The 12,342-nt window shown below is 48.1% G+C and overlaps 1 protein-coding gene across 2 annotated transcripts in view; it reads left to right on the top strand.

Annotated features, from left to right (window-relative positions):
- Window positions 1-12,342, top strand: part of ALS2 (alsin Rho guanine nucleotide exchange factor ALS2) — a 1,262,853-nt gene that overhangs the window by 969,049 nt on the left and 281,462 nt on the right. For both annotated transcript variants that reach the window (XM_085648975.1, XM_085648976.1), the window contains exons 25-26: window positions 9,681-9,848; window positions 10,038-10,155. In XM_085648975.1, the coding sequence (XP_085505101.1) occupies window positions 9,681-9,848; window positions 10,038-10,155 (286 nt within the window). The remainder of the gene's footprint in view (window positions 1-9,680; window positions 9,849-10,037; window positions 10,156-12,342) is intronic.

Genomic DNA, 12,342 nt, shown 5'->3' on the forward strand with positions numbered 1-12,342 from the left:
TGGCACTGCCGTCCATGATTACCGCGTGCCTCTTGCCCCGATACTCCCATACCATCTGGGATACGGTCGCGCAGGTGCTGCCTCAATGCCCAGAGAAGGTCCAGGTCGTTCTCTCCCAGGCATTGTTGGATAGAAGAGATGCAGCCAAATTCACTATAAGATGTGGACTGGATACCTCCGACTCGCTAGGCAGAACAATTGCCACGTTGGTAGCCCTTCGGCGCTATGCCTTGTTGAGGAAATCTGGCTTTTCGGGGGATGTCCAGTCTACCTTGATGGACATGCCTTTTGATGTCCTCCGCCTCTTTGGCGACAAAGCAGACTCAGCGCTGGAACACTTTAAGGATTCTCGGGCTACAGCCAGATCCTTGGGCCTTGCTGTGTCTTCCTATCCCCTCCAGTCTGCTTTTCGCCCCTTTCATGTCTACGGAAGGGGTGCCCAGCCAGTCTGGCCCCATCTAGCTACTGGGTCACGCAAGCTGCCCAGCCTCTATGTGACCACGGAAGTGGAACCCAGCGACCTCGCGGGACTGAGAGCCAGCGGGCCAGCCAGTTTGCCCGTTCCTCCCCTGCATCAGCCTCCAAACCTTCTTAGTCCAAACTTTCAGGGTCATCAACAGCCAGTGGGCAGCAGGATTCACCATCACCTTCCCCACTGGCAATCATCATGTTGGACAGGTGGGTTTTGCAAATAGTCCGAAGGGGCTACTCCCTCCACTTCGAGACAAGTCACGTCTTTGGATCACATGACAGAGGATCATTTGGCGCTTCTCCGTCAGAAAGTCTTAGCTCTCTTGGCCAGGGGAGCTATTGAAAGGGTCCCTGTGCCAGAAGTTGATGGTTGTTACTTCGGCTACTTTCTGGTGCCCAAGAAGGACAAAGGCCTGCGTCCTATTCTAGACCTCAGGACCCTCAATCGCTTCCTCATGAAGGAGAGGTTCAACATGCTCACGTTGGCTCAGGTCACATCTGTCCTCGACCCGAGAGACTGGATGGTGGTGTTGGACTTACAGGACGACTATTAACATATTCCTGTCCTGCCAGCCAGCAGATGCTACCTGCGGTTCATGGTAGGCCACGAGCATTTTCAGTTTACCGTGCTCCTATTTGGCCTTAACAGTGCCCCTCAGATGTTCACAAAAGTGATGGCGGTGGTTGCAGCACATCTGCGCAGATTAGGGGTTCCTGTCTTCCCTTATCTTGACAACTGGCTGTTGAAGGCGGGCTCGCCCCAGGCGGTCGTCTCCCACCTTCAGACTACAGCAGACCTACATTCGCTGGGGTTCACTATCAATGTGCCGAAGTCGCACCTGACTCCCTTTCAGACACTCTCTTTCATCGGAGCTGTTCTGGACATAGTGCAGTTTTGGGCTTATCCTCTCAACCAGCAAGTCTGGGATATTCGGTTGACAGCTTTTGACCTTCCGCCCAAAGTCTGTAATGTTATCTTAGCCCGGCTGTGGCGAAGGGGTGAGGGTAGTGAGGTCACAAGTGGTCCGGTCCCAGACGCTGTGATCGTCACTGGTAGACAGCGCACACGCTGCACATGATTAGCCCATTGATTGGCCTCATCCCATGGTTCCCCACTCCGGATCACTTGTGACCTCACTACCCTCACCCCTTCACCACAGCCGGGACGGAAGTATAACCGGTTTTGAGTGAAGCCCATACTTTGGCTCCACCTCTTGGTCTGAACCCTGGACCCCCCCTAACATTAGGATCACACCCATTTGCTTCAACCAGCCGGGATGGAAGTACAACCGGCAGTGAGAATCAAGATCCATTTTGGCCTTGCCTGATAGCCCTGAATAAGTTTTGGGGTACTTCCCCAGACGAAACACGTGCTGGTTGGGCAACCGTTCAGGAGTAAAAGAAGAACATAACACTCAAGATTGTTCATCGTGTTTTTATTCTTAATCTTATGTATATTGAATGTTCTCGCCTAGATTCTTAAGACATGGAGTACTCAATCTACACTGAACTCTGACGTGTGCACAGGCTTGCAGTAATTTTGTGTGACCTCGGTCTATAATTTAGGGGTTTCAGGGTGGTTCCCCGTCCTGTCAGCACCGTCTCACATACATCCAAACCCATGAACACGCACACTCGTTGCAGGCGCCATCTCCGAACCACATACGTGCAAAACCCTGTCTCTTATCCTGCCTCAGTAGGACCTGAATCTCGTTTTAACTTATTTTATGTGCACTCCTTTCAATCCTCTTCACAACTGTCCTCTCAGGCTTCTCATTTAAAAAATTGCTTTCCTTGTTGCCCTCACTTCTGCTCACAGGGTGAGTGAGCTTCAGGCTCTATCCTTTAAGCCCCCTTTCTTCTCTTTGCATCTGGACAAAGTGGTGCTTAGGACGATACCCTTGTTCCTTCCTAAAATGGTTTCACCATTCCACATAGGACTAACGATCACCTTGCCCACCTTTTTTCCACCTCCGCACCCTTCCAAGGAGGAGAAGAAACTCCACTGCCTAGACCCAAAACGTGTGCTGTCCTTCTTTCTTGATCTTGATCCGGGTGGATGATCAACTCTTCATTGGCTATGTAGGTGCCAAGAAAGGTCGGGCTGTCCAAAAGCACACCAACTCCCAATGGGTTGTCGTGTCTATTAAAATCTGTTACGCATTAGTGAAAAAGGAACGTCCTGTGGGGCTGCGTGCTGATTCCACTAGAACCACGCCAGCTACTACTGCATTGGCACGTGGAGTCCTACTCCTTGATATTTGCCAGGCGGCAATGTGGGCATCCTTGCACACGTTCACCAGACATTACTGCCTGGACAGCCAAGTCCGGAGGGACGGCTATTTTGCCCATTCGGTCCTTCAGAAATTTCTGTTATGAACTTAGTTCGCAGTCCCTTCTGCGGGGATGGTATTGCTGTGGATTCTAGTCTAAGGTAAGGAATCTATAACTAACTGTCTCTTTCAGATGAGCAAGTTACTTACCTTTGGTAACAATGTACCTGTAAGAGACATAGGTTAGTTATAGATTCCTTACCGCCCCACCCATCCTCCCCGCTCTGCGACCTGACTTCTAGGGACAGGGATTTCTTTGCAGGGCCCTAGTTATGATGCACCAGTGGTCAGGTTCTTTCTGGCTCTGCGCTTCTGGCGTGGAAAGTCATGTGAGAACTTACGTCAGCGGTGCAGGGGCGGCATCTAAGTAGACACTGCAACATCATGCCGGCGACCATGACGCCAACGACGGACATGGAGTCGATCGACGCCACCTACCAATGCGCGGGAGTACTGCTAAGGAACAATTCTCCGGATCGAGTCTGTCGACTGGGGGTAATTCTCAGGTAAGGAATCTATAACTACCCTATGTCTCTAACAGATACATCGTTACCAAAGGTAAATAACTTGTTCTTTTGGGTTTGTCTTTGAGCAATCCATGTGGGTATATGTGTTCTCGTGTTCTTAACTATGTGCTGCTCTCCCATTACATCCCTGGCCCTCGTGCTCTCCATCTTGTGCCCCCCATCTCATCTTTAAAGTGTGCCTAAAAAGCATACTTTATGGAGTTAGATGTTTTTATCTCCTTCACCCCACATGTTGCATGAAATACCAGGCCTTGTTACATAAAGTCAGTATTTACAGCACTTGTGGAGCAGCGGGCTACTGTCCTCACTGAGCCAGTGTTTCAGGCAGAAGGTATACTTTGCGTGCATGAAAAGGAGGAGACTTTTCTCCCGAAGGCCCATAAACCTGCTTTCCAGACTGTTGCAGAGCACTAAACGACGAGGGTGTTTGTTCTAGATCTGAGTCATGTGGAAAGTTAATTGGGTCTTGGCATGTGTTTTGCTTTAAATTTTGATACTTCCTTTATCATGGCTTGAAACAGATGTTATGTTCTCTTGCCTGACTGATGAGACCCAATCACGGCAAATTTGGTCTTAGTTTGCTTCTGTTATGGTTCAGGGATGACCTGGCCTTGCAGTTCGATCTACACAGTCAATATTACAGCAGGGTGAAGACTGATTTGCATATGACTAGCTTCCAACTGAGGTGGCATGGTGAGCAAAATAACAATGGATTGGGATGCTGCCACGAGTGTTTGCCAGTGATAAGACAAATTACAAGCATTACTCCCATCACCTTCTGTGTGTTTGAATGATGCTCTCTTTAAGTATCTACAACCAGTCTTCTCCATAATTCATTATCTCTTATTAATTTTTCTATAATGGCACAAAAGACAGCACAGAAGAGACAATTTCTAACATGAAATACCGTTTGCAAAATGTATACCCTTGCTCCCCACCTTGAGTGTTATGGCCCACTGTAAGAAACCATTCCAAATCAGTCCACAAAAGAGTCCATGATAGCCTATTTTTCTGACAGAAAGAAGTCCGCTATGGACATCCCCACTGTATGTCATCACCCACTACACTGCAACCCTTTCAGCTTGTTTGTGAAGCCATTTAAAACATGCAGTGTGTCTTCACTAGAGTGTAATGGCATTTTGTGAAGGACTTTGTAGTGAATCACTTTATTTTTAAGGCTAGTAGAGCATGTATAAATCTCAGATTGCCCAGATCTGTTCCCATTGCTTCATATATGACCAATATATGAATGACCAGTCCTGAGCAGGAGGGGTTTCTGTGAGCAAAGTGTATAACTTGAAAATAGCTCCTTTTCTGACTATCAATGTTCCTATCCTTTTAAAAAAATGTTTAGTCCCTAGTAGCTCCCAACTTTATGTGGCTTGAAAACCCAGTGACAGAATCGAGCATAATGTAGTCTCCCAGTTTCTCCCACAGTACACTCTCATTTACATTCGTCAAAAGATTTTATGGTGGTGGTGTTGAAGAGGTCTGATATTATTCTGCATCTGGCCTTCGTTTATTGGTCAAACAGATAGGCGAGAAGTTTCTATTAAAGTAGATTTGCTTTACCAGGCCACCGTGGAAGTGAAGCCCTTGTTGCCTTTTGGCGAGTCGTTATACGACACTCTTCTGCTGGGGACTTGGGCGAGGCCCTCTTCTGGGGACCCGGTTGATAGTGCTATTGCACACCGACATCACCCTGCTGCAGATGACCCTGCCTGTTTGCCCCTCCATCCTAAGGCTCAAGGGCTGGATATTAAGGTGGCTTCTGCCCCTCCTCCGTTACTCCCTCCCACTTGGGAGTCTCAGTGGTTGGAGTCGTGTGGCCGCCATGTGTTTGCGCCCACCAGTGCAGGCCTTAGATCCCTGAACACTTCTTGCGTGTTTGCACGGGCTACTTTTGTCCTTTGGGATTCGGTCGAGCGTCTCCTCCCCTCTCTTCCGGAGGGTCCTCGGACTGACCTGGATTGGTTGTTCGTGATGGCCGGGAAATGGCGCAATTTTCCATCCGGTCGGCCATGGACACCACTGAATCGGTGGGTCGAGCGAAGGCCCGGTCAGTTGCTCTGCGTCGCCATGCCTGGCTGCGCGATGGCTGTTTCCCTGCCAATGTCCAGGAGCGTGTTAGGGATTTACTCTTTCATGGGGTCACCTTGTTCGACAGACATGCTGACTCGGCGGTTCAACGTTTCATGTCTGAGTTTCCATGAGTTACACAGTTTATAGTCCTTGTTGTCGAATTTGGATGTGGTTCCAGTATTGTCACTGCTTTGTCTGCTGTTCTGTCTTTGGGTTCAAGACGTTATTACCCACATGAACTATGCAGCTTTTTGCCGTCTTGTCCTTCTTTTGCTACAGATGGCCAGCTGTTTCTGCATTTTATTTTTGAGCCCTCTGCCTAAGAGCTCGTCTCAAGAGGTGTCCCTTGTTTTTATAGGGATGTGCCATACCCTATGTGGAGTACTTGTTGGCTATTGTATGGCTGCTCTTCCTGCACGGTAAGTTTTGAAGGCTTCCGCTGAGTCATCTTCGGAATGATTCATTTCTGTCTATACTGCGGGTCTCCTGCTTCGTCCCGCTCTTCCTACTGTGGTAGGATGTCCCCTCTGGTGAGACCCACAGGTTTGGTGTGGCTCTCTCCTGGGGCTTCTGGGTTGTCGTCTACGGGTTGGTCCGTTGCTTTCTCCTGCCTCTGTGGAGGCACTTTTAACTGAATTATTGTTTGGGTTTCTGCTATGCCTGGCTCTCCATGGCGTGTTCTTTCGGCTTTGCTGTGCTCTTTCTGCCTGGTGGCACGTGCCCCTTGGGGGTGTGTGGTTCCGTTCCGGCACAGTTTCTCCATGTTTGTATACACACAAGAAATGTTCGCTGTCACAGGGTGCCGGCGGTGTTCCTTGCGTCCCTGTCTTGGCTACGTTCTATTCTGGTCCATTGCTGGTGTGGGGAAGTGCTTACGTCTTCTCTCATGGCTGGAGCCCAGTGGGGTTTTTGTCTATGGGCAGTGGAATGTCCACCAGCTATGTCACTGTTTTGCGTTGCCTTGTTTTCTATTTCCCTCTGCACATTCCTGGCGGGGACTTCAATCCCTTTGATAATTTCTACGCAGAGGGTAGAGTGCTTCTGCTCCTGGTCTCTGCTTCTGGTTTCTGACCCACTGTGGCCTAGAGGTCTCTGTTCCACTCCATGTGTCTCTCTGGTTGTGGGTTCTCAGTCGACACTGAAGGCGATATTGCTTTCCTTTCAGTCAGACTTATGTTTGTGTATTTTTCACTCTTTCTTTGTGAGTGTAGTGGTCAGTGCCTGTCTCATGGGAGGTCAGGGTTCTTTCCCCGTTGCCGGGATGCCCGTCGCTTTTTCGGTGTCTTGACATTGTTGTGTTCTGCTTCCTACTGGTGCTGTTGGTTCCTTTTGTGGAGTTGCTTTTTACTTGGGGCATGCTCTTCGAGTTCTTCCCCTTGCTTTCAATTTGTTTATATATACGCCTGTATATGTATATATATATATCATGTGATCAAGGCTCAAGCGAGCCGAAACGCGTAATGGCGACGTGTGAGGAATAAATAATTCGCACTGATCATTGGGTCCGTGTCCGTCTTTTGGGAAATCCCTGTCAAGCAGCGGAAAAAAACCTGTGATGTGTATATATATATATATATATATATATCAAACCGCAAGGTGCCTGCTGAGGAAGCACGAAACGCGTCGGGGGAGCAGGACAATCTTGAGTGTGTGCCTCGATCTTTTCTGCATGCAGTACCTCCATTAAAGATTTTACAGACATTTACCTACCAGTTGTGGGCTCTTCCTCAGCAGGCACCTTGCGGTTTGATGTTTAGCGGTTCCGCCTGGACCGCGGAAAGAGCCCTGCTGTTTTCACAGACCTGCTGCGGCGTCAACCGGCCCTGCGGCGTTGGGATTGGTAGCTGTTGTTTTGGAGGAGTAATCTGCTGGTGTTTTTAAGGACGAGACTCCACTACCCACTTGGGATAACACAGTGTTGATTTGGAGAGCGACGAGTACAAATACACCACAAGGACCAGAATTCCACTCGCTGTGGTAACGCCCACTGAGGCGGGGTTCTCATTTACACAGGTGCTTTAAGAATGCACGGCCGCTTCAGAAAACTACAAGCCCGCAGCCCATGATTAAGTGCAGCCAAGCACGAAACGCGTCGGGGGAGCAGGACAATCTTGAGTGTGTGCCTCGATCTTTTCTGCATGCAGTACCTCCATTAAAGATTTTACAGACATTTACCTACCAGTTGTGGGCTCTTCCTCAGCAGGCACCTTGCGGTTTGATATATATATATATATATATATGCATGTCTTGAGCGTATCAACAGTGAGAGAGAAAGCACGCTTACTAGGTTTTCAATTGCCCTGGTATTGGGGATCTTTACCCCAAATCTCTCTCTTTCTGTCTCTCTTATGGGAGCAAGCCCTCTGTGTCTTCCCGGTTTTTCCTTCACCGTTGGTACCTCTGGTTACGGTTGGCGGCTTGACTACCTGATGCTTCAGTTCTTGGACTTTTGCATAGGTGTGGTGTAGTTCTCATGGTACACACTGTCTCCTTGTGTGTATCCTGTCATCCACATACATGTTTCTCCTCGTAGTCACGGTTCTCTATATCTAGGCATGGTGATGTTGTTCCCTCACCTTCCTTTCTTGGCATCCACTGTGATGTATGCTTAGTTTGTATGCTCTGACGCTGTCATACTGTCTTGACCCTTCTCTGAGACTGTGTCTATTGCGGATCCATGGGATCTGGTGCTCAGTTGAACTTCTTTTTGCGGAGGTTTATGCACTTTCTTCCTTTATGCACTGACCTTGTTGGTTCTGTGTCTTCCTTTTGTTCCTGCCTGGACGAGTGCGGTGTCGTCTGGCCTCTGCAGGGTTGTGGTGCCTTTGCTCCCCTTTTTTATAGCTCCCCTGTAGAGCTTCCTTGGTCTGGTGTCAGCCGAGCTGGCATTTGCTGTCCCCACTGTGCTTGGTCAATGTTATTGTTGGCTTAGTTCTCTTTGGAACTTGGTGGGTTTTCAGTTGCACACCCTCCTTCAATAGGGTATGGCTTTGGTATCTAATCTAAGTAAAAGAATCTGCAGCTAGATGTCTCTATCAGATGAACGAGCTACTTACCTTTGGTAACGATGTATCTGGTAGAGGCACAGTCTAGCCGCAGATTCCTTAACGCCCACCCATCCTCCCTGTTATGCGAGGGCCTTCCAGGTGGGTTCTCTCCACCTGCCTCCTTACAGGTGGCCGTGGTCTTCTTGAGGGGTGCTCTATTTCACCTGTTCTGGCACATTCTCGTTTTGGATGGCTAGGTTATATGCTTTCAATGCTCTTCCATCCTGGTTCTCTGGCGTGGAGATTTTCATGTTCTTCCACCCTCCCTCCGCCCTTGTCTGTTTCTCCCCATTATCTTGGGGCCTCCTTGTCTATGCTGTAGTCGATTGGGTTGAGGTTCTATTTGCCTATGCTTCACTTCATAGGTCATTGTGGGGAGTGTGGTGGATGTTCTCTATTGTTGCTCACTCGACATAAGCCATGTTGTTCCAGTCTTGTTGTCCTTTACGGTTCCGTCCTGTGGTTACAGACTGTCTTTCATACGGTTCCATCCTGTGCTTGCGAACTGTCATACGTTTGTCATACCATTCATTTCCATTGCCTCTTCGGACGGGCGCGGCTCTTCGCTTGGGCGAGACTGTTTCTAGTGGTGCTTTGTTAGCTCCCTTCAGTCCCTTCAAGTATTGCGTACTCCTTCTACATGGTCTCTTCAAGTGTTGAGTACTCCTTTCACATTGTGAGGTTTCTCATCATTCTAAGATTTCTTGTTATTATTTTTGATTCACAGATTTTTGTTCTTTTTAGCTCACTGTTCCTATACTCTCACAGTGTTTGTAGTGGCTCGCGTTGCGCGGAAAAGTTTCACACTGAAAACTGACGTCAGCACGCCGGGGGGGACCTATATGGCTCCATTGATGTTACTTCCGTGGCCGACGTCAGGATGGAGCTGGGCGACGCCGCCTACCGGCGTGCAGAGGGACTGCTGGGAAATAAGATTTTCCGGATCTAGTCTGACGCCTGGGGATATTCTAAGTTAAGGAATCTGCGGCTAGACTGTGACCCTACCAGATACATTGTTACCGAAGGTAAGTAACTCGTTTGATAAGTTAATTTATCTACTTGATGTAGGCAGTGATTGTGGAATAAACCGTATAGGTTGAGTTCATAGGAAATGATGGTAGAGATTAAGTAAACACCACTTTCTCTTCATGGATCCAGATATGTTTTCCACCCAATCTTCGCATGCAACAATAGATTTGTAAATTTTTTTTCTTCGTCAGTCGGAAGCTTGGAACCCTTGCAGTGTCTCCTGATGAGAAATGGAAAGCAGTCTTTGAGGAGTGTTGGAGCCAGCTGGGTTGTGAGAGCCCTGGACAGGGAGAATCCAGAAAGGCGTGGGACAGCATTGCTGTAGCTCTGACTACCAACCGCCGCCAACAACGTGACAGGTAGGTGAATGGAGTTGTAGGCCCAAAACAGTGAAAAAAAACCTGTGGTTCCGATTGTCTTTGCTTAGCTTTTGCTTTGACTTCACACAACTTTGAAACAACGTTTCATAGGTTTTGGGAAAATCATATAAGAAATTCCTACTTTTATGTATACTATCTACTGTGCACTGTTTGTTGCTCTTTTTGCAGCCCTGAACAGTTGAGCCGATCGCACACCCAGACGCTGGAGAGCTTGGAATTCATCCCACAGCACACTGGTTCTTTTACCCTTGAGAAGTATGAGAACATCAAGAAGTACTTATTAAAGGTGAAGTGAATGAAATATTTACTACTTGGCCTTTAACCTCTTATCTGATATTAGTGAAATACGTTTTGTTGCCTTAAGAAAGACAACTGGTTGGTTAGAGGACATTAAGTATTGCCAAGCCCTCACAAAAAAAACTAAACTGTATCCTGCGATATGATATGCAAGCTAGGTGAAGCTGGCTGTAGTATGTAATGAGTGAGGAGAATGAGACCAGTTATTTATAAATAACAAATAATGTATTGTTTTCTGTTGTCTCTGTATGTTGTTCTTCACGCCTTGTCAGGGGTAGCAAGTGCTATATAAATGCAACTTCAATTCAATAAACTCTACTATAGATTCACATTCTTTAATACTTCCCACACGTCAGGCTGAGAACCCTTGGTACTCTAATGCTAAACAGCAGTTTTTCTACTGCCGCTCTATTAATATTGAACAATAATATAGACCATAGACATTTGTCCAGTTCATTAGGTGCCCTAAACACTGTCCAGTGGGGTGGAGAGACAGTGCCCCTACCTCTCTCTTGAGGCTTCAACTACCAGATTTTATACTGAATGTCATTTGCAGTTTTTGTTGTCATTTCAGCAGACTGGTCAATGATTTTTCAGAAATAGCATAATCGTTTGTGGTTCTTTGTAGCATGCAACTGTTCTAGAAAAATCATTCTATGAAGCATTACGTGAATCTGATGATGCTTTAACTTTCTCCACAAACCAACCCAGTGAGCCTGCCAATATGGTTTGGGTTTCCTTCACCAAGTGAAAGAGTGACTTATGACATTGAGATGAACTTCCAGGTTCAAGAAATCTCTACAAAAAGACTGGCATTCATGGCTGCAAAAATGCCAAGAAAACTGCAATATTGTCATTGCTGACTATCAAGAACAACCTGTTCTGCATTGGGAGCTATGATGGCAATGCCTGTGTCAAGCACGTATGCTCCTTTGGCATCACCAAAAATAACATTGCAATGACACCTACTAAGATTTTGGATTTGAAATTCTAAACCTTCGCTGTTGAAATTGAAACGCCAGCCATTTGCAGAGGACCCACTGTTGGCAAAGGACCCGTCAACGGCACTGAATTTGATGAGAGATCTGCCAGTAGCACAGAATTCACCCTCAGCAAAAGAAGGCATTTTTATCACTGATGTGTATATGGGGCATGCTGTCAGTGCCTACAAGCTGTCTCAATAGCATTGGACCAGTATCAAAGATGGAGCTCTTGTCAGTTGTACAGATTATTTTTACATCATTCCCAAATGTGCTTTTCCCTGTTGCATTACCTATTCAGTCAGTGCCTGTTTTGCCTAAAGAAGTGTCTCTCAAGGGGGAAGAAGCCACGGCAAGATGGCCGCACTGTAGTGCCACTCTGCCGTCCTGAAGAAAAATATCCGGGAAATATCCTGCTAAAGATGGTGCATAACAATGGGCGATCCATTGTGAGGCCGCAGATAGAGACCTGCAGGCACAGCATCCCCAGTGGGTGCTTGGGCTCCTGCCAGGAAACATCTGCGACACAGCTGTAAACCCAGAGGCCGCTGGACCACTAGACCTTGCTCCACGCATGAGACTGGGTAAGAAGAGAGCCTGGGCCGAAGAGTGGCCGCCTTCGGTGATCCACCACAGGGACGTGGACAGGTCCAGCCAGTCCTGTGCCCCAGGTGAGTGCGGGGTCCTATGTGCATCCTGACCTGCATTATCTTGGTGGGCAGACAGGTCCTGTGCCCCGTTCTGCATTAAATACAGGGTACAGGGATGGCCTGGGTTGAGTGGTGCGGGCACCTGAGGCCCCAGGGGGAGCCAGGGACACATTGTCATCTGTGCAGCCTGGATGGGCCTTGGGAGTGCGCACCGCTGCCTAATAGACTCCGCTGGGACACAGGTGCGGGGGCTGATGTGTGGCTCACGTTGCAAACTAACCTGCGGATCGGGAGTAGACTGGGAAAGGTAAATCGCCCACCATCCCTGGACATAGCTGGACACCGGGTTACAAAACAAACACTGCCTGATCCTCCCTTGGAAAGGTTGGGTGGTGCACCACCACCCCAGTGCAACACATTCCGCAGGCCGCATCCCAATAAGCAACGTAAACGTCCATGACCTGCTAGATAAAATAGTAACACACCGGCTGCTGATGAAATAACAAATGCCACGAGACATAACATCGGTGGACTGCGGATTCCCTT

Source organism: Triturus cristatus, chromosome 3_2, assembly GCF_964204655.1.
Source record: "Triturus cristatus chromosome 3_2, aTriCri1.1, whole genome shotgun sequence".
Taxonomy (NCBI): Eukaryota; Metazoa; Chordata; class Amphibia; order Caudata; family Salamandridae; genus Triturus; species Triturus cristatus.